The sequence below is a fragment of the Drosophila willistoni genome, chromosome 3R (assembly GCF_018902025.1).
Source record: "Drosophila willistoni isolate 14030-0811.24 chromosome 3R, UCI_dwil_1.1, whole genome shotgun sequence".
In the NCBI taxonomy this organism is placed as follows: domain Eukaryota; kingdom Metazoa; phylum Arthropoda; class Insecta; order Diptera; family Drosophilidae; genus Drosophila; species Drosophila willistoni.
In genome coordinates, this window is record NC_061086.1 from 7,943,199 (window position 1) to 7,967,033 (window position 23,835).

A 23,835-nucleotide genomic window follows, 5' to 3' on the forward strand; every position below is an offset into this window, starting at 1 on the left:
AATAAACCTTTAAAAATATATCAAATTTTTGTTAATTTTTATCCACATATTTATTGATTTATTGTATTATATTTAAGTATATTCTCATTTTGACACTATAATTGCATTTTATTTTCTGATTTCGCTTTGGTAACTATTTTGGATTTAGTACAACAATTAATCATTTTTTATTATCCCTCACTTTGAATTTTATTTTTCTTCTGTTTTTTCTTTTACGATTTAACATGATTATATTGCTATATATGTTTATGATTCTTTTTTTGTCTTTGCAAAAATTAACTTAAATTATTCTAAAAGGACAAAAACATAAACGAAAACTGTTTTGGCTTAACATTTGCATATACTTTTGTAAGTACAGTTAACAACAAAAATAATAAGATATTATTAGGTTTTTTTTTTTTTGTTTATAAACAAAAGTAGTAAGTACAACAAGCAAGAATTTTTAACATTGGCTTTTCTTTTTTTCATTTGTTTTCAATTGTGATTGTTTTCTACAACATACATACATACATACAAATACATATACATACATAAGTAGAGTTATACATACAAATTGTTATTGTTAAATGCATTATATTGGAAAATTTGATTTCTATAGATGATTAATTTTTCTTTCGAGAATTAAAAGTATGTGCATAATTGACCCATAATTTAGTTTTACATATATTTTGTCCGTGTATATATATGTATATATATATCTAGTATATATACCACCTACTAATGATTAATTGACTACAATTACTAGAGATTACGATTTGTTTTGTTGTTTCCGCTGAATTTGAATTTGTTACATTTTGTCTAAAATCATTTGTGTATATATATTTTAGGTATTATTATATATGGAGGCAATATTTAATAGACGACGACGATAAAACGACGAGATTATGTGTACGGTCATGTTGAGATATTGACAAGACATTATTGACAAGAATATTGGGGATTTTTTTTTTGTAATTAAAGTAGATTAACAATACTTATACATGCATTGATTCAACAACAATCAAATTTTTGGCAGTTTTCTTCATATTTACACAAAGAAGTTAATAATTTTGACATCTTTCAAAGTTGGAAAATCGTTTATATAATAAAATATAAAGACACAGCTTTTTTCAAAAGCTTAAATAGATTTTCATCATTGTAAAGATATATTAAACATTTTTATTTTAGAGCTTAATTATGGGTTACGGAAATTTTGTATTTTCTTTCATATATGTATGTATTTATTCTCATTTTGTGTAAAACTGATAAGTTTCGGTATAACCGAAAATATTGCCATTATCAACTCATCTTATTTTGATTTTAAATTCTTATTCTATATAAGCTAAAAGCCATTGTTACTTGTCGTTTTTGTTGTTGTTGTTGCGGTTTTATTTTTAAGATACAGATACTCACTACATGGCTAAGCAAAACAAGGTCCTGCCTGACTGATGCCTTGCAAATGGCATTATGATGGACATTCGATTTCGATACAACTCATTCTATATATCTATATATATGTTTATACACATATATATATATATTATTTCCTTTTGTGGTTTTTGGGGTTTTCGTTTTATTTAAGTTTTAGGAAGGTGGCTGAGGCGGTGGATATGTCAAATATAGTAGAGTAATTCATTTTTGGGGCGGTGTATTTGAATAGTTGTAAAGTTGGTAAAGTAATCAGTTGATGATTATTCATATTTTTCTTTTTGTTGTTTCTGTTGATTATGTACATACTTTGGACCAGCCAAAATATTTACTAGGGAGGGCGAGAGAGATAGGGGATTTATTACACCTGTTTGGCCGCATTGGCACTGGCATTAACATTGGCATTGGCATTTTGTTGACTGCTTCCGCCTGATGCAGTTGCAGTGGTTTTATTTCTTACAGCCGTCTCTGGCAGGAAAAGCACCACAAAGCCACCAAAAAAGCTCCAAGCGGTAAGTATCGTCATTAGCAAATGACCTTCGATTTTATTCTGAAAACGAAAGAGAAATAAACGTAGTTTATGGGTAACGAATTGATATTGATATTTTTGTAGTTTATAACTTACAAGCAGGGACAAATAGGGCGTCAGGATTAAAGCCAGTCCAGCAGCCAAATTACAAGCACCGACTCCCACATTTCTAATTGGCGTTGGATATAGTTCCGCTGTATACACTGGCATTATGGTATTTCCTGCACTAATAGTGAATTTTCCCATCATCAGGAATGTGATTTTTAGCCAAAGCATATCTTCGCGTCCCTCAGTCATGGCAGCACAAAAACAGGCCACGCCGGAACAGATCAAAGTGGCACAGAAAAGCCACTTTTTGCCCACCTTGGTGATAATGTACATGGCCACCGCAATGGCTGGCACTTCCACTAGGCCAGCTAGCGCCTTTATGGGAGGTGAAGATAGAGGGAGTAGGACAAAAGATTAGCAAAGATGTCACTTTTGATGGTGCGACACGTCGCGGCGCTCTAAATCATCATGGCATCAAAGGTGCGCCATGCGATGTCAAAATAAATTATGCAATAAATTAGCTAAATAGCAAAAAAAAGCAAGTGCTTTGGCATCCCCATTGTCTGGTTGATCAGAGATGAGCAATAAAATATTTTTTGGTCTTAAAATATCAGATATGGAAATAGCCAACGGCGATATACATTTTTGAAAATCTTTTTTGTTTGCCTTTCTTGAGAAAAATTTGTTTATTTTAACAAGAGTATCAAAAATCATAAATACTTTTTTCCGAATTAATTTCGATTTCCTGGATTATTTAAATTTTTAAATATTGTTGAGTTATTTTTAATAGATAGTGTAAGGAGAATCTATTAAACCATTAATGAAATGTAATAGGAACGTGTAAAATCAACATTATAATTTTTAAACATTTTTTTAGCTGCTCTACACCTTGAAATGGCTTGCTTTTAGCGTTTAAGCCATATAGATGGCCAACACTATTAAAACATTTAGCTGGCCAAGGGCCAATATTTAACAGATGTATAAAGAAAGTGATGGAATGAATGTCGAGGAAGAAGGCAGAAGGGGCGAGCCCATCGAGTGAGTGAAATTCCACGAGATTAAGATGGCTGACAGCTTTAGAGGATTGCCACTGAGCACTTGTAAAGCAACATCAACATCATAATTTGATTTCAAACACATTTCGCTCCATATATATGTATGTCTGTCCATCTATTCGGGCTATTCTGTCTGGCTATGATGGAATGCCTGCAATGGCTGACAAATCCAATTAGGCGATGGACATCATCACCATCGTTATCTTCACCATCAGTCGAGAGTCTGGGGTGGCGGGCACTTAACACATGTTAAATTTGAAATGCTTATTGCGTATACGCAATGTGGAACTTTGCTTAATGTACTAAAATCAATGCTGTGATAAGTGAATTTCATAACTTACCGAATTCAAATAGACATTGCCGCCAAACGAACTCATATTTAGAATAATGCCATAGTAAACTAAATTCATGGTAAACCAAATACATAGAAAACAAATGGAGATGCGTCTCAGATAACCGGATCGAAATAGATAGGTGAAATCCTGTGAGCTGCTCTCTTGTGTAGGCGGTGTTAGCTGATAATCAGCGGGCAATTGTCGTCCATTGAATTTGGCTGCCGATTCGATGATGCGGCGCACCTCATCGATGCGGCCCTTGACTAAAAGCCAACGGGGTGATTCGGGCACTACGAACCTGTCGACAGATCGCGATTAACAACATCATTATCAACAGCGCCATCATCATCATCATCATTAGTAGTGGCAGCATCAGCATGAAATCAAATCAGGAAAATTAAATAAATTAGGGGAAACATGTGCCGCATCTTATGTTTATAATTGGGACACCCACGCGATAGACTTTATTTATTACCCAGCCGTTTGGCTATGTCTGTGATCTATGCATTAAATTTTTTTTTTTTTTTTTTTAACATTTACACTTTTTTCTTGTTTTCCTCTTGTTGTGTTTACGCTATAACTTACCATAGAAAGCATAGAAAAATGCCCGGCAATCCAATGCATAATTGTAGATTTTGATAATCTTGAGTTAGATATGCGAGGCCGGAGATGATCATGTAGCAAATTGGCAGTGGAAATAGATTATACATGCCAGCAATGGTACGCCATTTGCCATCCACATACTCAATGGCTAATATTAGGCCCGAATAGGTTACTGATACGGATACCAAACCGAGAAGGGCACGCAAAACAAGATAGAGATTAAATGAGCTGCAAATGTACAGCCAGAGACCTGTAATGAGAAATGATATTATGAAATATCTATCGACTCTTTCTGTCTTTCTGTTTTGCATACAAAATATATGATGAATGGTAAATTGTTTCAGCTTTCCACTTAGTTTTGTGCGTTTTAAGCGCATTTGTACCTTTAAACCATGTCCTTTGTTTTAAATCAATTCGAACGTTCTTTACAATTCAAAAAGGCATCCTTCTACCTACGTTATATGTGGACAGTTTGTGCACACGCTTGCTGAAATCCCTCATTAGTAATGTCCTTTTCAATGCAAATTTCAATTACATTGCATGAGATTTAATCAACAAGGACAACAAGGTTGCCAGCTGCATTGACTGGCCCTCTAGCCACTCTGCCTCCCTATCTTTTCTGCCGTACGGTCTCTTGTGTTGACCCCCAGACATGGCCAAGTTCACGATAACTATGGCGACGGTGGCATTGCCAATGTCACATTGACTTTTGTCGTTCTGTGTGTGTAGAGCTGGCCATGGCCTTTACTTGATGACGATGTCTACTAGTTACTACCTGCTAACCACTCATTCCCCACTCTCCGCACTCACCGAATATGGTCTGCAGCACAGCCGATATGAAGAGCATTGTTTTGCGACCAAACTTGTCGGATAGATAGCCGGAAATGATGCCACCTGTTGCCACACCAAGCAGAAAGAACATCTCGGCAACATTTTTCAAGTGTTCCCTATCGCACACCAGATCCCATTCCGATGTCCAGGTGTTGCCCACATTATCGTTTGTCTCATATTCCCAGCTCTGGCATGCCACCAGCTCGCCATCGTTGCCAGCACCATTTGAAAGTTGCTGCAAATGGCGATAAAAGTGTTAGTTATCCATGACTGACTGACTAACAAATAGGATTTCATGCATGAGCAGTCCGTATCCTTGCTGCAACTGCTGCCACTTACCTGCAACTGTGTCAGCGTCGTCTCGTTGCCCAATTGGCTCCAATTGATGTCATCCCGTTGGTGGCAATTGTCACTGGAATTGCTTATATTGCGCCAGACATCGACGGGCAAGTGTTGCAAATTCTCTGGCCTCTGGCACCAGAAATCCTTATTGGCTGCTTGATAAACCGATGATGAGATATGAAATGTATTGGGTATTTGGAACAATGATAACAGAACTGTCATCACCAGTTGCCATTTGCCATAGTGACCGATTAGATCACCAATAACATCGGTCTCATCCTCATCATCGGCAGAAGCTCCGCCAGGTGCTTTTCCAGCTATGGCCACCGGCGATTGTGGCGTTGCCTGTGTAGGGGGAGTGTTGGTTTTGGTATTGGTGTTGGTGTTGGGGGACGGTTTGCCGGTGTCGTGCATGATACACAAAGGAACTGCAATGAGTTTGAAAGGAGAAATGACGATGTTAAGAATGGGAAAATTAGATAGAGTACCCAGCAAAATGGTTAAAGCTTGAAAAAATTACAACAATTAAATTTAATAGTTTTATTGCCATTTAAAATCATCTTAATTCTAATCTTAGGTTACATTTTTAATGTAGAAAAACTAAAAGTTATATAAACCTATTTTATGATATTTTACATTTTAAAATATTTTGTCTCTAAAACTTCTTGAGCAAGTGGACTAGTTAATGTTGCAGTAATTAATTTGTATTAACTTGCACTTTTTTAAGCTGCATTCAAATTTAAATAAGTATAAACAAATGTTACTAAAGGGTATTTGGTAGATGTAAAGAAATTTATATTGTGCGTGTCATGAGCACACAAAAGAGCTCAATTAGTTAAGTGGTCAGTGACTGTGACTGGGCCATAAACCATCAAGCCAAGTCAGAATCAGAATCAGAATCAGTAGCAGAATCACAACCAGAAACAGCCTTAAGTCAAGTGAAGCGACTGAAGGCGACTCTATTTCATTTATTAGTCCATTGGCCATTGCTTAACCTGCGTTCGATGGAATTCAATCACGTTGGATGGCGATTAACTGCACTACACACACTCATACACACACACACACACTCGCACAGTAAGTTAGTAAACCCAACAGAATCCAAAAGACCAGCAAAAGTTTGCCTTGTGTTTTGTATACAAAAGTAAAAGAATAATAGCTAAGATTTAATGTAATTGCGTGGGGGGTGGAAAGGAAGACGAGGAATGATGGCGGCCAGACTCTCAATGTTATACATGTTCGTGTCCTTTGCTCAGTTTGCTGGTTCAACTTTTTTTTCTTCTTTTTTTCCTTTTATTTTCTCCTTCATTCTTTCGTTGCCTTTCTTTGTGGTTAGCGGGGCTTTTGTAGAGCATTGGCTTTGTTTGGGATTTGCCAGCATTGAAACGACGATAGGGGGAGGTGGAGGGTGGAGGGAGGGTGGAGGAGAGAGAACTAGCCTTTATAGTTTCTATGGAACTTCTATACACACATATAGGTATCAATGCCAAAAAGTAGGCAACAAAACTTTTGCCTAAATCACTCTCTCAATCCCCTGCCTACCCTTGCTTAGCCGCATTAAATGGTTAATGTTAATCCTTTTGCTATCGCTTGCTGTCTTACATATAATTAAGCAATTTTTCTGCAAGTCAAATGGAATTGATTTCAATAAATTTAATTTATATATTAGTGCACACTTTAACAGAGACAGAGAGAGAGATAGAAGAATAAATTCATTAGATTAAATAATTTTCAAATCTGTCATAATAATAAACCACAATTTGTGTGAAAATCTCACATGGTTTTTGCCCACAGCTGCCACACAGCTAAGCTTAAATATTGCATTTGCATACTATCTCTTTCCCCCCCTCTCGCACTTTCACTCTTTCCCTTTCTATCGTCCTGTTACTGTCAGTGAAGGATTTGCATATGTGGCCAGTGGGCACTTGGCTGTCGCAGTGAAATTCCAACCAATTCCAACCGCACGTGATAAGCAGTTAAGCGCAAATTTTCACGCACTTGTAAACACAGTAAACGAAGCGTGTCCGGGTAATGCCGCAAGCGGTTGGCTCTAAAGGGTATTATGGAGAGGAGTGAAAGTAGGTGGACAAGGAGGGTGGACAGCAGCAGCAGCTGCTTCGTCAGGATAATGAATTATCAATTTTATCAACACACATACACATTTCATTCCTGTGGCATCGTCTTTTCCGATCAGTAAACTTTACTGCAGTCGTAAAATGTTCTTTAATAGGTTTTGGCAAGGGGACAACACGACACTGACTGCCTGTTGAAGGTCGTCGCACGCACAGAATGGCGGGCTTTGTCGTCCAATCTCAATGCTATAAACTACGTCGTCGTTGTCGCCCATTGCCCAGTGCAGAGTGCCATGTTACCTTCAACTCGTGGGCCACACGTACACATGGGGCGTATGTGCAATCTCACGCTGGCAAGCTGAAAATAACGCTAATTGCATTTTGCAGCTGTCGCAGCAGCAGCAGCAGCAGCCGCACCAAACAGCATCAGAGCACCAGCAATGGACAGCTGCCTGTTGTAATCCCTTCGCCTACAACCTCACTTCACCCTCTCTTTCATTCTCTACCACTGTTGGCCATGTTACTATATTGCCATGCATGGCAATTTACTGCCAGCCCATTAATAATTGTTTGGCATGATTCCGATCAAATCGACAAGTTGCTTGCCCACATATATGTACATACGTATATTAAATTTAAATATGAATAAATTAAATAAATCTTACATACTATTTTGCATTAAAATGGTGAAATACTCTCCACATCAGTTGAAATTAAGGATGAGTAAAATTAATTAATGCAGTTCAATTAAAAATTCGTAATATACTTTGAATTAAAAGTAATACGAAATAAAAATTCTTATCTTATATGCAAGTAACACATAGTTGACCATAGTGACAACTGATTAAGTCTAAAATTATAGATGAAAACCTTATGAATTATTTGTTCTACTCAATTGTAAGACCGAGTGACTGTTTCTATTTCCTTATTGAAAGTTATAACACTATAACTTAAACTTTATTCCCATAATAAATAACACTTTTTAATTGGTCTTGTTTGTAAGACTTCATAAGTTAATTAATTATTGACTATCAGAAAAAAAAAATGTGCTGTTCAAGTCGATCCAGTTTTCTATTTGTATGCATATTAGTGTTTTATAGGTGTTCCCTCCGTCTATAAATACACACACTCTCGAAATGCAAATTGCAAATTAAGCCGCAACAGTCCATATCAAATTGTTAATTATTATTACATAGTGAAATTGTCTATCGATCATAAAAATGCATGTTTTTGTTTTTTTTTTTGTTCTTACTCAGTAGTAGTCCCGGTTTTTAGATCCATTCAATTTCAAATTCAAGTTCACACCCGATACGGATGCGTTGAATGGTGGGTGGGTGGGTGCGATCTTTTGACACGCTTCAACAGCCCAGACCCAGACTCAGACCAAAAGCTAGATCGCTGGCCTGTTGGATCGGCGAGAGCTCAATTGAAAAAGATATATGTACTATGTATGTGTATATGATGCTCAAATAATGATTTGTTTCAATTGAAAAGTCAATGCCAGAGTTGAGAGCTCTCGATACCCCGTCAGGCCCCCTTATCACTTATTGCAACCAAATACTTGCCAGTCAGTCGTCGGTGTTGTCATTAACAAATGACCATTAATAATTCGTTTAGATTGGTTTTTTGTTTGTGTTACTTGTGTATATGAAACGAAAATGATTTATTAAAATTAGCATATGCAAAAGAGAGAATTCTAAGCTATGGAAAACCTTTGCGGTTTACTTATATACATTTAAAGTGAAAATTTCCTACAAAACTATTCACATACGTCATTAGACAACTCTAGTTGTGATTAGTTTTACTTGTGGTTGTATAAATACGATATACAATAAAGTTTTCATACATTTTTCAATTTTCTCAGCATTTAATGACAAATCACAGGGATTTCCCCAAACAATTAGCTATCACTTATTTCACTCTATTCACAGAGGCTAACAATTGCCAAGATGTATAAATTATAACTGCAGAGATTTAAATGATGTACCGAATACTCATTAAATATATGTGTATTCATTTTTAGTATACACTTGCCAGTGCGAAGAGCTAAAAAATTTTAAAACTTGCCATAAAATAGTTTGAGGTAAGTTAAGCTTAACAAACATTTAATTTTAAATAATAATAATATGTTATAAAAGCTCATCGACCTTTATCTTGAGAGTTCCTGTAAGCATTTATCTAGCCAAGAATCTTGAGCTAGTTAACAGACTTTCTAAGGGTATAAAACTTTCGTCATAGTTTAGCTAGTTCTCTCTTTTTTTTTATGTTTAACTCAAGGGACTACAGCAAGAGGAAAATTAACGGGTTGCTGTTGGTGCTGGTGGATAGGTGTGGGAAGGGGAGGTGGTAGATGGGGATAGACAAATTGTCGCTGTAATTAGCGGCCATGCATATAAAAGTGCATTCACTTTCATGATACGACTATGCTGCAGCAGCATCTGAATGAGATTGTGCCATGGTGAGGTGGTGTGGGGTGAAGCAGGTGGTAATGGTTATGCTGGTGACAATGATAAAGATGACACTTATCTGCCATCTCTTTCGCACTTTCTCTCACTCAATGACGTTTGGCAAGCTAATTTTTTGCACAGTTTTTTTTTTGCACATTTTATAGGATTTGTTTATTATGCATCGTTTTTGGCCGAGACTACTTGTCATACACTTTTGCCAAGTGGATAATATGTAGTAATCTTTTCGATACTTGCGCCGGCAATAGCCACGCGAGTACCGCCGCCAAATGAGCGATGAGTGATGAGTGACGAGCCAGACAAGCGACAACATCCCGTTGGATGACATCCCATCATCATGTGGACAACATCGTGATGGCACAACAAGGGGGAAGGGGGAACTAGCCCCTTCACACTCATCACTTGTCACACTAATTGCAGCTGCTGCTATTGCTCTCATCTCTCTTGCTCTCTATAGATTTCCATCGCCGCAACATAAGATAAGTAAACAAAAACGACATATGCGGCGTATACTTAATATTCTTTTAGAAAATAACGAAAATTAAAATTGAATTTCTTGTTCGATTTTCACACTTGAGTTTTTGCGCAAAAACGCATTAATTTTGTAAAACATTATAAACAATTTGAATTTGAATTTGAATTTTCCACTTGTACGTGCTCACTTGATATACAATGTAAATAATTCCACTTTTCCCAGCCATGCAATTAACACAATTGATTATTTTTGGCATTTTGTGCGCGTAAATAAGCGTTCATACATAAATATACGAACGATTCTGGTAACTGAAATCTAAACAACGTAAAACAAAAACCATGGCCCATAAATTATTTGGAAATATGTAGGGAAAAACTATTGTGACTAAATTGTTTGATAAATCAAGGCAATAAATGCTTTAAGGTGGCAACTTTTTATGGTCTAAACAAATTGCTGCCAAACAAAATACGCTTTTCCTGTTATCGAACTGGAAATTTACTGAAATTAACTTGACTACAACTGAGAACCGATGCAAATGGAAAAACAGTTCCGAAAAACAATTTTCTATACATTTATTAAAGCTGTTCTATTTATTTTATTAAAATCTTTCATCTGAATCATCGATCAATCAAAATTATTCTAATTATTTTGATGTGTCTTCTTTATAACTAGAAAGATCAATTAACATTTTCGTGCCAATTATTGATAATTGTTTTTTATTTTCAAATTTTTCATGAGTATATATTCCCTAATTGGTAATAAAACATTCCTAATAAATCTGTCACAACACAAAAATATATGATTCTGAAGAATTTTAGTTTTTGGGGTCTAAAAATTATATTAAATTCATTGCCTGCGAATAGTTCATAAAAAAATGTTATAAATTCCAAATATCCCTTTATAGATCATAAACCCAATGAAATGATGATGTCTTCTTTCTCTGTCGCTCCTTAAGCCTAATTGTACTACAATAATAACAATGACATAAAATCCCAAATCTAAAAACCATGTGTCAGCGATTTTTGACACAGACACACACACAATTCCTGCCCTGCGGTGCCCTTTCGTTTGCCATTCAAATGGGTCTCAAATCAGATTGCCAAATGCATACTTGAGGCACACATTGACAACAATTGCCACATAAATTGTTGGTGATCATCATCATCATCAGGATTCATAAAATGACACAAAAATTTTGTACAAAATCTCCAAATGCCAAAATCATTATCCAATGATTGTTGAGAACCCCCACACACATACAGGAATCAAATCAAATCGAATCAATTGAAAAGGCACAAACCACAAAGAGTTTTTTTTTTACGTTTTTATTGTAAAAGTGGGCGTGTGCCACATATCCACTCGGTCTCCGTCTCATTCCACGTGCCACTAAACTGTACAATGTGTTGATATATGTACATTATGTAAATTTTTAGGTAAGAAGAAAAAAAATTTAATTTTCCACAGCAAAAGAAATTGCAATATGGCAATTCCGCTTGCTCGTTCGTTCGTTCATTCGTTCCTCCTCCATTGAAGGGTCTTTTAGAAAACTTCCTTCCTCTGCTCCCATTCCTCATAACACCCTCCCTCATTTCCCTCCTTTGCTCCTCATTTCCTTCTATTCCCATTGCCAGTCTGAGTTGTGTGTCCACTTTCGCTTCATGATTTTCACATTTCAACAACAAACAAACAAACAAACAGATGGAGATACAGCCGGACTGTCGACTGGACTTGGATTCGGACCGTGTTTGTAGTTTTACTAAAGGGAAGGGAAGGGGAGAAAGAACAAACCGTCGTACCTATCTAGCTATATGTATGTATGTATGTACGTACATATATAGGTCATCAGCGCCATCGGCAATACTGGAATACTGGCCCAAAGGTCATATACATTTTCTTATTGAGTTGGCAAAATAAACTCACTTCATATCTTTTCACTTTGGTCTTGTGTAAGTCGTTTCTTTACCCAAACTAATGTTGCTAATACCAAGCTAATATGTTACCTTATCTAATTTCAAAAGAGTATCCCAAATTCGTTGAGCACTCAGCATATTATTCTTCTATTTAGTTGTAAACCTTAATGTAAACGCTGTTCCATATTCTGGTCCATTGTTGTCAACATGAATTTGCAAAAATCTATTTCCATTTCGATTTGTCTGTATTTGTGCAATATTATTACTACAGTTGTTGTTAATGGTTTTCCATGTTAATCCAAACACCGCTTACCCTCATCGCCCAAAAGCAACAACCCAAAACGAAGCTATAGCCCATTGTTAATCGAATAGCAAATCGTTTGGCAATTTCAAATTTAGCCAGCTAAGCAGCTACAATACCAAAAGGATTCCGCAAACACACACACACACACACATACACGCACACACATCCTGGCATTTTTTTTTCTTTTTTTGATTAGAATTTCAATTTCAAAGTGCTGCTACTTTTGCTACTTTTATGCTCTTCCAATCAGCATTGCTTCCGCCATTAGCATAACCTTAGAGAGTGAAGAATGAGTATAAGCTTGCCAAAGAGATTGATATAACGATGACAATAAGTGAGCTAAGGATGATGAAGGAGAAGGAGGAGGTAAAGTTGGTTTAGCTTGATGATGATAAAGGGGGCGTAAACCGGCGTCAGGTGATTGCCAAAGCCAAATGACAATGTTTGATTTTCTGTTTGAATGCATTGTCAAGTTTCCAAGAAACGAAACACAAGTGAGATACTATTCAAATATTCATCTGAGTTGGAATTCTCATATGACATGGGATTGACTTCGTTCGGGTTAAGCGAAATTGCCGCTTGTCTCTTTATTATGCATACTTCATTTCAATTACAATTAAACTGTGTGCCGTAATTTGACTAATTAGAATTTCTTGTGCTGTAATTGAAGATGAAGATAATGTTAACTAAGTGTTAAGTTTGCGTTGACTTGTTTACTTGATGTGCGCTTCAGTGAGTTGACAAAAAATAACCAAATAAAAATAATGCACATATTATCAAACCAAACCAAGCTTATACTTATTAAATAGAACGATTCTTTTTTCTCTCCATCGTAAACACTTAAATAAAATTGGCAAAAATTTCGGATATACAAATTCAACTCGTTGGAGATTTCATGCAATTTTTTTCAATGGCAATGTAAGTTTCTTTTCAATTAACATATTACTTTTGAAATGAATTCCTGCAAACGATATTTTCAATAATTAATGCTAATAATAATAATGTGATTTGAAATATTAAATTCATTAAGTTCACACTGAAAATACTGATGTGTATACATAGTAGACGACGAGTTTCCATTATAAGTATATTTTATGAATGCGAACAATCTGTCAGGATAAAGTCATTGTCGTTGCCATTGTTATCCTTATTGTTGTTATTGCTCTAAAGCTTACACACACACAAACAGACTCACATACAGACAAATAAACAAATAGACTGAGAAAATGCTCAACAACAACAACGACAACAACACAAAAAAAAATAAAAGAAAGGAAAAAAAAAAGACACACAAATAAACAAACAAAGCAAAAGCAAAAGCAAAGCAAACATAGCCTGGCGGCACGTCCAGAGGCCATGAGCAAAGAGGAGATGCTGATGCCAATGCTGATGGGTATAAGATGGGCGTAAGGTAGGTGTGCCTCCTCACACACACACACACACACACACACACACACAGACACACACACTCAGTTTTCGCGTTGTCAACGTCACCAAGTTCTATGCCCGTAATGAGCTTACCTTATGGATATACAAAACAATTTGCTATTGTTGCTGCTGCTGCTGCTGCTGCCGCTGCTGTTCCTAGTGTTGGTCTTGTTGCTGCCGTTGTTACTGTCCCTCGGTGTTTCTGTGAGTGTAAGAGGGTGTAGGTGGGTGCGTGTGGGCCAATCCTGCACCGCACGTTTTACTGCACAATTGGCAAGGCTGCCTATGCTGGTGTTGCTGCTGGTGCTGGTGCGACTGTTGGTTGCTGCAGTTGCTGATTTCCTTTACTCGTTTCCTGTTGCTGTTGCGTGTGTTGAGTTGGAGTTTTGATGGTTTTCTTTATTGTTTTTTTTCTTTTTTCTTGGTATTGTTTTGGCGCGGAAATCCGTCGCCTGGCGCGTGTTGCTGACTACTTTATGCGCTTTACGTTCGTTGCACTAGTCCAAAACGGATACTGAGAGACACATATACATATATAAAACGTTACACGGCAATTTTTCTCTTCTAATGTTTGTATTTAAATTTGTAATTTTTTGCTGAAATTTATTAAACACTTTCAATTTGTTGTTTTTTTTCAAATTTTTTTCATTACTCATACGCAGCGTGGTATCGCGCGCTCTTTACGCTTAACTGACAGCAATTTGAACAACAGGAGCAGCAACAATAACTACATAAAACAGCAATCATAAACAGTTAAAATAATAGAAATAATAATATCAATGACGTTTGCCTAGATAAAACAACAACAAACACAAAAAAGGCAAGTAAAAAGTCCAAGACCAGAGCAGAATGAGGCAAAAGAAAATGATGAAATATATTTTCTATTCTGTGTGGGTTGCGCCCTGTGTGTTATTTATGATTGTCTGAGAAAATCATAAGTATAAACTTTTTTCTATATATTGGCACATATTTTCGTATATATATTATTGTTGTTGTTGTTGCTTTTTTTTGCTGGTGATGTTGCTGTTGCTGGTGTCACTGTTGTTGCCACTCGCATTTGTTGTTATTTCTCATTTATTTAATTTTATACTATGCGCACTCACGCACCCGCAAAAATCTTAGTGGTTCTTCTTGTTTGGCCGTTTTTTTTTTCTTTTTCTTGCTTTCTTTCCCTTTTTTTTTGTTTTTTTGTTTCTTTCACACAAAATAAGCAAAAATTTAAATAAAAAAGAACTCTTCCTGCTCTGCTTGGCTGTTGTTACTTAGATGATGCTACTATTAATGATGTTGCCGATGTGTCGAGATTCCGTCAGAGACAGAGAATTGTTGTTTGTTGTTTTGGGTTGCGTTGCGTTGCGTTATGTTGCTGTCGCTACTTCTGCTGCTGCTGCTGTAGCTGTTGCTGTGGAGCCAAGTTCGCACAACGAATGACCAAGAGCAACTGAGCGTTCGTCTAAATTGCGAAGAACTTTTATAACTTTGCCTCTTTATGCCACCTCTTCCCGATGGCAATCGTTGTTGTCGTTGTCTGCCTGCAACAGCGACGTCAAAGTCAACGACGACGGCAACGTCGATGCTGCCAGAGCTTGAGCGCCAATGTTTGTGGGATGCCTAGAATGCTGTTAGTTTGAGATTTTTGGACCATTCTTTGCCAGCCGTTTTACTACGTAGTCGTAGTCGTTGTCGTCTCTGCCGCTGCCTCCTTCACAGTCGTTTTTGTTATCGTTTTTTTGTTGATGCTGCTGCTGCTGCTGCACCTGCTGATGCGCGTTCTCTTAAATCAAACGAAGAGAGCTTTATTGAGTCTCTTATTTGTTTGGCGCGCAAAACTGTTGCTGTTGTTATTTAATCGCCGGCAATTGCTTTACTCACTATTATTTATATACTCTTTCTCCACCTTAGGGTATTTGAAATTGAGAAAGGTTTTTCCAGCTTTATTTAATTCGATAAACTGACAAAATTTGTCTAATTATATGTTACTTTAAGTTAAAGTAGCAGTAATTTTAAATCCAGTAATTTGTTAGAAATATAAAAAATAAAAATATAATTTTTGTTAATTATTTTAACAACATGTCTATTACAATTAAGAAGAAGTCTAAAGACAATAAATATAATCTTCTGTGTGAGATTTTAACTCAAAAGTAATACAACATTTCGCTAACGCTAGATAACTTTAAGTTTATATTTAAAATTGAAAACTAACTTTTCGAACATCATGAAGATTTTAAGTTATCAAAATCAATTAATTAATTAATTGTATTTATCTTTCCGTCATTCCTAAAAGTATGCTACATTTATATACTAAACACTAATCAATAAAATGCTTTTAATATGGAACAATGACCTATTATGAAATTTGAATGCAATGAAGAGTAATTACAATTCGATAGACAGCATTTGTATATTTTTTTCTATATTTATTTCGTTGTACGCATTTATGCTGAATATGCATAAAAATGTATATAAAACGAAACGAATTAGAATACTAACTGCACATTACGGTTTAACTAGTTGATCTGGCCATTTGGTTTGAGATACATCAATGGTCAGTCTATAGCCGGAACGTGCCGTGCCATAATTATGCCATAGCGATTGCTTGTCGGATCGCCAAGCATGTCTGTCAGTAGCCAATTTGCCTGATAGATCACATCAACAACCAAAAATACTACAAATAAACAACAAGAGCGAACAAACTGGGGAGAAAAAACACACACAAAAATTTACGACAATTTGTTGACACTTTTTTTTTGGGGTGTATGAATAACGATGGCGATTCTTGCTGTTGATGATTGTTTAATGACAATTTACTATTGCTGTTATTATATATTATTATAATACCCTTGCTAATGGTGTGTTTGAATTTTGGACACATGATAGCGTTTTTTTCGGTAATACAAAGAGGGACTTTCCCTGTTTGTTTACTTAAAGTCAATTCGGGATAGTATAAAAAGTTTAGTTTATTTAAATTAATTATATCTATTGTATACATGGAATTCATGAAGGGCAAAGCAATGTGTGTTCGAATGGTATTTTGGCTTTCATTGCCCTCACTCATTTAATAGATAATTCATTAATTGACTGACCAAATTTTATCCATAGTTTTTTATTGGTTTATCTTGTTACGACAAGACCAGACAAAAAACAAAAACACTTTGATATGGGGTAATTCTTTAGAATTTACTTAGACTAAAACGTGGCTTACATTGTTGCAGAAAAGACACCGCTTGTATTATTATTTTTATCTATTATGACGATTAATGCCTATGTCAACTAAATGAACAACAAATAGTAAGTACTCTTTGTTCAGTTGCTAAATGCCTTAGCTAACGTTAATTAAATAAGACATCAAACGAACTGTGATGAGGCAATCAATTGTGAGTTTGGGTATTAATCAAACATTAATTTCCAACCGAGACAAGTTTAAAGAATGTTTAGTAATCGCAAATTGTTGATAATATTGGAAGAACAAACAATTTTATTCATACGTTTTCAATTTTGTGTTATCTTTGAACTTTTATGAAATATTACTCATACATCCTGTTGTCCCATGTGAGCTTAATTTAACGGAAATTCTTTATGATTAAATGTATTGAAAATCTAATAAACACATCAACGATATACTTCGTGTGTGATTAATGAGAAATTCTTTTGAGAAAACATTCTAAATTTATCATTGTTGACAACAAACAACGATCTGTTTATGTACCTCTAACTGTGTATACATATTTATGTATTTGTTTTTACAAGATCAAATAAATTTCACTATTTCATAGGATTTTATGAAAGCAAAACATTAATCTGTCATTTCTGTGAGAGTAATTTATTTCAATACTCTGCTCCCATAGGCTAGTATATTTTATTCGCCACCTTCCCAACTTTCGCATTGGTTGCAGGGTATATCGAAACTTTCTTACTTCCTTTTCACAATTTTTTTATGAGCACGAATAATTCTAAACAGGAAATACATATCCGAGTAACATAACCATTGTTTTTTCAATGTAGTTTTATGATTTTATCAATATTTCATTCAAAATATGAAGTTCTCTATGTTATAGTAGTAATATTTGTGACGTTATATAAGGCCAAAATCAATTTGGCGGTCTTTAGCACCCAACCGTACTATTAAATTGTCTACAGCTGGGAAAACAAAGTCAAGTTTATTGAAAGAAGTAGGTATGTAACAAGGCAATTCACGCTTATCAGAATTTCATTCATAACGTAACAAACAAATTGCTTAAGCTAATTTTTTGCTACATGTGATAAAACCCGCTTGGTTAACTGCAATTCTCGTTATTATATTTATTTGCATTTAAAAGTCATTAAATAAATTTTTGTATTATTGCTTTTGCATGCAAATAGAAATGTGTTTATTTTTAATTCACGAGCTCCGCAGAAATAAATAAATAGTTAAGAAAAATAAAAAACAACATGAGCTTTTATCAATGGAACAAACAAACAATCAAACAGAACATATAAGTGGACTATGAACCAGCTCAATCCCAAGCAAGGGGCACGGCAGTTTGGTGAATTGTCTATGGCAGTTCTATATCAACATATTCTAATTAGTTTAAATGGCGCTACACGATTTCCATAAATTAAATGGCAAACAAATATTTTAGTTCAACCCGAATACCAAACCTACATACTTAACTCTCCTTCAGCCCAAGCTCTATTGCAATAAGATATGCAAGTGTCACTGATTTATGGCCAAGACATTGCCGTGTCTCAGGTGCGCTATGAGACTGACAAGGGTTTTAATTCTAATAAACTAAAGGTGTAGCTCCATAACTTGTCCACCAGTTAAAAGATATAAAAAAGATATAGGTGATCTTTTTAAGGCCCAACAAATTAGTTTTACACCCAAGACTTCGGAGTTACTCACAGTTTTGATGTTTGCTTCTTCGACTTTTGGACTCTTTTACTTTTTCTATTAATAATCTTGGAAATCTAATCTATAAAAGTGCTATAGTTGATATCACTTTTGCGGATTTATTTATATCAATTGGACTAGCAATCTAAACTAACAAAGATTTAATCTTTTGATTGCATTTTGTTTTGGGGGCCCCCCTCAAATTCCAACCCTGTTGGGTTTTGGCATGTGTGTTTAGTGTGCGGTTTAGTTTCGTTTTGGCCAACTTAACTGGTTTATTGGTTTACTTACTTTTGGGGTGCTCCTGCGACGAAAGCAATGGCAATTCCACATCCAAATCCAATTCGGAATTCCCATCATGATTTTGACGTTTTGGCATTGTGGTTTTTTGTTTTTATTACTTGATTTAATCAATATGGCACAATGAACAATTCGAAATGACAGCTAATTAATATAATTGTAATTATGCGCCGAATTGGCTATTTAGTTCGCTGTGTGTGTGTCTTCTATCGCGTTTTTTAGCTACTTAATTTACGACTTGGCGCCCCACGACTCTTGAAATTCTTATCGGGGCCAAGCCCAGCAGTGTGGGCAGCTCTCTTATCACCGGCATTGGTTTGCCTCTGCCCACTTGACCATGTGCCTTGCTGTTATTTTTATTAATTTCGTTTTGTTTTATTTCACTTTGTAGAATATCAAATCAGAAAGAAATATATAGTAAATCTCCATGTCTGTATATGTAGAACATTCGGGGCATTCGTATAGAAATACGTATTCAGTTATGACTGCTCACTGGGGGTTATTTGCTTATATTTTTTGGGGGGCCACATAAATCACGTTCACGTTTCATTTAGGACCGCCCAAGTGAATATTCTAAATGGATTAAACGTGCAGGTATTTACGGTACGAAAATTAGGTTGAAGTATGCGTAGGACAAGCTCGAGTTTAGTTTTCGATTTCAGTTCCGATTCAGGTTACTGTTGTTACAGTTATTGCAGGCGTTCGATTTTATTGAATTTTGCGCGCCATTTGTGATTGGAGATTTCCGCCGAACGTGTGTGTTCACTGTGCAACCGACTGTGGCCAACTGAGTCAACTAAAAATGGTGGTCAGCCTTAAAGTCAAAGTTGTTGTCGCCCGATGACTACTTACTACGCGTACTACATGCTACATACTCAAAGTGCTACGGACTACTGCGATTGCGAATGCCACCGAAAAAAATAAAAAACAAAAAATCAAAAATTCAGTAGGCCGCAAGTTATTTACTATGCTTTTGATATTCAATACTCTTGCCAAACGGGAAGGTATTTTAAAATGTTGGCAGGTCCCAACCACCAAAACGATGAGAAATACCGATAAGACGGTTTAGCACACTTAAACCATTTGCTAAATTAGCTTTTCAATACCATGAATTTAACTATTTGCAATAAAAAACTTTACACAAAAAGCAATTATTAAAAAATTTGAAAATAATTGCTACTCTTTTGGGTTTAGAAAGTAGAAATAACTAATATTAACTATATTGTTTAGAAAACACTAGAATATAGCTTTAAGTACCAAGTACTTTTCCATTTTATACATAAATGTTTTTTTTATGTATTCAGTATCTGTAAACATGAAATTACAAATTTGTTAATATATTTTCTCATGACAAGCTCTTTCTACCTCAAATAAATTCCCTTTTCAAAGATCTCTTGACTAGTCTTACAGTTGGGCTGGTGAGATCTAGAAAGAGTATTGAATCTTCTGTTCCATTGATGTTAACCTGCATCTCTGGCTTATAATTGCGAATAAGCCGTGAAAAGAACATGAAATGGGAATGGGTGTGGGGTAGTTGGGTGGGATGTCGTTTTTGGTAATTTTTTATGTTTTTGGGAGGGGTTTGAGGACTGATTTTGCGGACCATTAAAATGTATTTACACGTTCATTGAATAAAATTAAAAGCTCTTTTATTTATAACAAAAAACACTGCAAATTTATATGAATGTGTGAGCGGTGTATGAGTATAATTGACAGCTGAATGACAACATTGTTCAAACAGAATGAACTGACATAACCCCGGATTTGGTTTTAGTTTAGTTATACGATAATCATGATGACGATGATGAAGATGCTAAGTGCGTGTTAAGTATTTATCAACAGAATAAAAAAGCGAGAAATTGTTAATACATTAAGCATTAAATTATCGGATTTCTTTTCCTACGACTACACCATATACGAGGTCATGGTTGACTTATTCACTTATGCGACCATCGCAAGGCCACCAAATTAACAAAAATAAATCGAAATTGTTAAAGTTCATGTGTACAAATAATATATGTATTTATTATATATACACAAACTATTTATGTATAGGACATTAGAATTGCAAAAACTGTTTATTGTTTAATTGATTATTTGGTAAATTTAATACAATTATGAAATTGTTCTAACATGTTTTGAATTATTTTTACGGAATGATAATTATTTGACATCTTGTTGATTTTTTAAAAAAGTCTTTCAGTTGCCTTAAATAAACTTTTAACAAATTCCAATATCAGTATAATTATAATGGTGGTTAAACATCAACAATACATAAAAACTATTTAATTTGCAAATATTAAAATAATTTGATTACATTATAATTGGTTTTCAATTCAAACTTTACATATTTTAATTTGAGGTAAAAAGCGATTTTTCTCATTTGTTAAATAAATTAAGTGAAAATCTCATAAGTCATATTCTAAAAGGGATATTCCACATTTAGGACTCTCCTGTAAAGCTTGTATAAGTTCAACACCATTGAAAGCATTCCTGAGAATAAGCTCCCCTTGTTTTATGTCCCCACTTACTGAAGCTTTCAGAGAGAGTTTTTCCATTTGGCGCCAATTCACCTCGCTTGAAAGACTCGTTTTGTGGCTATTTACTTTTCCCAGGATATTTCAACACGGATATAAAATCATGGCAAGGACTTAGCACGCATTAAACAACATCAAAATAAACAAACAATTTCGCAGACAATTGCTTCAAGCAGTTAAAGCGGCCGCAACGAATTGTGGTCGTTGTTTGTGGTAAAGGGGATGGCGTGGGATTATCCTGCAGAGAAGTGCGTCAACGAGTGGAACGAGTCCTTGCTCTTTATTTGGTCGTGTGCCGTACTTGGAATACACAGAACTGATTTCACAGATGAATTTGCTTTGGGTGCTCTGGTTTGGATGCAAAACGCTAATCGATATGTTCCAGATACGAAAAACTCAACGCTTGGGGTTGATAGTGCCATATCCTGGGAGTGGGACTGTCACTGTGCTTGATGTGTTCCCGCCGTTCCTTGACACTATCAATCTGTTTTTTTTTTCCCCTTGTACGTGAACCCTTCCATTCAATTATTTGGACATGACTTGTTAAAGTTTATTTAGATTTGAGATAATTGTTCATGACTCAGTTATCTACAGAATGCATTTAGTATATTTTTTTACAGGTAGCGTTATATTTATATAGATTTGAGTTGATTTATCCTTGTTTTTTGTTTTATGCAATTTTATGAAAATGAATTTGCTGTTCAGTATTTTGCTACTGCCACTAAAACTAAATGACCTTAAGCATTTTTGAATTATTAAACAGTATTTTATGATCTTTCAGAAATATAATTTCTGTTATATTTATACCATGTTTTAAATATTATATGGAACATAAAATAAGTAACCACTTCAAAATTCATAAATGGGTTTGAATATTGATTCTCAATTCAAAATAATGGCTTGAAAATTAATATACCCTATATAATATATAGATTATAAAAGAAAAGACCAGTTTAAAATTTATTAATAGTTTTTATACCCTTGCAAAAAGACTATATTCCGTCCGTCCGTCCGTCCGTCCGTCCGTCTGTATCAGCGTAAGAGCTAAAAGAGCTGAAATTTCGCATGTACGCTTGTATATACTGCACAGTTTGTATATCTCGGATTCAGCCAGATCAGATCACTATATCAAATAGCTCCCATACAAACGGCAAAGTCACGAACAGTGACTTTTCTCAATAACTTCGTTATTTTCTTAGCTATTGTCGTGAAATTAAATATTTACAAATTTATTACACATATAAACGACTGTGCCAAATTTGATCAAGATCGGGTGACTTCAGTATATAGCTCCCATAGGACCGACCTATCGAAAACAGTGACTTTTGTCAATAACTTCGTTACTTTTGAAGCAATTGTCATAAAAATGTATATTTCTCAGTTTAGCATAACTATTAATGAGTGTGTCAAATTTTATAAAGATCGGGCGACTATATCATATAGCTCCAATAGGAACAATAGGTGGTGAACAGTGACTTTGATCAGTATCTTCGTTATTTCCTAAGCCGTTCTTTCGCAAACATTAGACCTTTTACACAAAATCCTTGCAAGGGTATACAAACTTTGAAGCGGTCAAATTTAGCCCCGAACCTCTGGTTTTTAATTAATATCTCCTCTCAAAATTATGGATTGGAATTTGTACGTAGAATTGGCCAGATCTTGGTCGGGAATGGAAATATTCTACACTCCCATACCTTAATTGAGTTTTCATGCTTGCACAAACTTTTTTTTTAAGCCGCTTAAAAATCCCTTTTTATGTTATAGCCGAACTATATATCTACCCAATTAATTTGTTTGACTGCCTTTAAAATGTTCATTTCGAACAATTTATGCAAATCAAATACGAGTTGAATATTTATTTTTATTTTTCCCACACTCGATGGACTCGGCGAGTTTGTCGGGATCTTTTATTTGAAATGCGATAATTTAATTGTGGCCCAATGACATATCCACCGCAACCAGAACCAGTCTTCTGAGTCCAGTCAAGTTGAGTTGAGCAGGAGCGGAGCACGGGGGGTTGGTCCTATTGTTCCTGCAACGATTGCTAAAAGTTAAATTAACAATCGTGTTTACATTGGTTTGTAACAAGATTTCACTTAAGGATGTCAGCTTTGGGCCAGCGCCGTGTTGCACGCACAAGAATAGGCACTTATCCTGCATCAAAACTGATTACTGTCATCAGTTCGAGGCGGGGATGGAATGAGGGGTGGCAGGATCGTTGTAGTGTGTGTGTGTGCGGAGTGTGCGCCGACGCGTGCACCAGCAAATTTGTCTGGTAATGAAAAGGTTTGCGCGCATCCGTTCGTCCTTAACATATTGTTGTT

At 35.4% G+C, this 23,835-nt stretch overlaps 1 protein-coding gene across 3 annotated transcripts; it reads right to left on the reverse strand.

The window, feature by feature from the left end:
* Nucleotides 1-31: 31 nt before the first annotated feature.
* Nucleotides 32-19,754, reverse strand: LOC6651422 (organic cation transporter protein). Of its 3 annotated transcripts, XM_002073185.4 has the most exons (8): nucleotides 15,081-15,225; nucleotides 13,898-14,318; nucleotides 5,148-5,578; nucleotides 4,788-5,043; nucleotides 3,960-4,227; nucleotides 3,381-3,672; nucleotides 2,033-2,359; nucleotides 32-1,957 (listed from the first exon to the last, which is right to left on the reverse strand). In XM_002073185.4, the coding sequence occupies exons 3-8, from the start codon at nucleotides 5,562-5,564 to the stop codon at nucleotides 1,769-1,771; spliced, it is 1,749 nt and encodes a 582-aa protein (XP_002073221.1). In that variant the 5' UTR covers nucleotides 5,565-5,578; nucleotides 13,898-14,318; nucleotides 15,081-15,225; the 3' UTR covers nucleotides 32-1,768. The 3 variants fall into 3 exon arrangements, with proteins under 3 accessions (XP_002073221.1, XP_023035777.1, XP_023035778.1); XM_023180009.2 differs by lacking the exons at nucleotides 13,898-14,318; nucleotides 15,081-15,225 and adding an exon at nucleotides 18,966-19,754; XM_023180010.2 differs by lacking the exons at nucleotides 13,898-14,318; nucleotides 15,081-15,225 and adding an exon at nucleotides 8,475-8,673.
* Between the last annotated feature and the right edge of the window lie 4,081 nt (nucleotides 19,755-23,835).

Coding starts and splice junctions, on each gene's coding strand:
- LOC6651422 (XM_023180009.2), bottom strand. CDS start 19,053: ATGCCAAAACGTCAAAATCATGATGGGAATTCCGAATTGGATTTGGAT. Junction 4,228..4,787: donor TGTGCTGCAGACCATATTCG/GTGAGTGCGGAG, acceptor TTCTCATTACAG/GTCTCTGGCTGTACATTTGC. Junction 2,360..3,380: donor GCAATGTCTATTTGAATTCG/GTAAGTTATGAA, acceptor CCTCCCATAAAG/GCGCTAGCTGGCCTAGTGGA.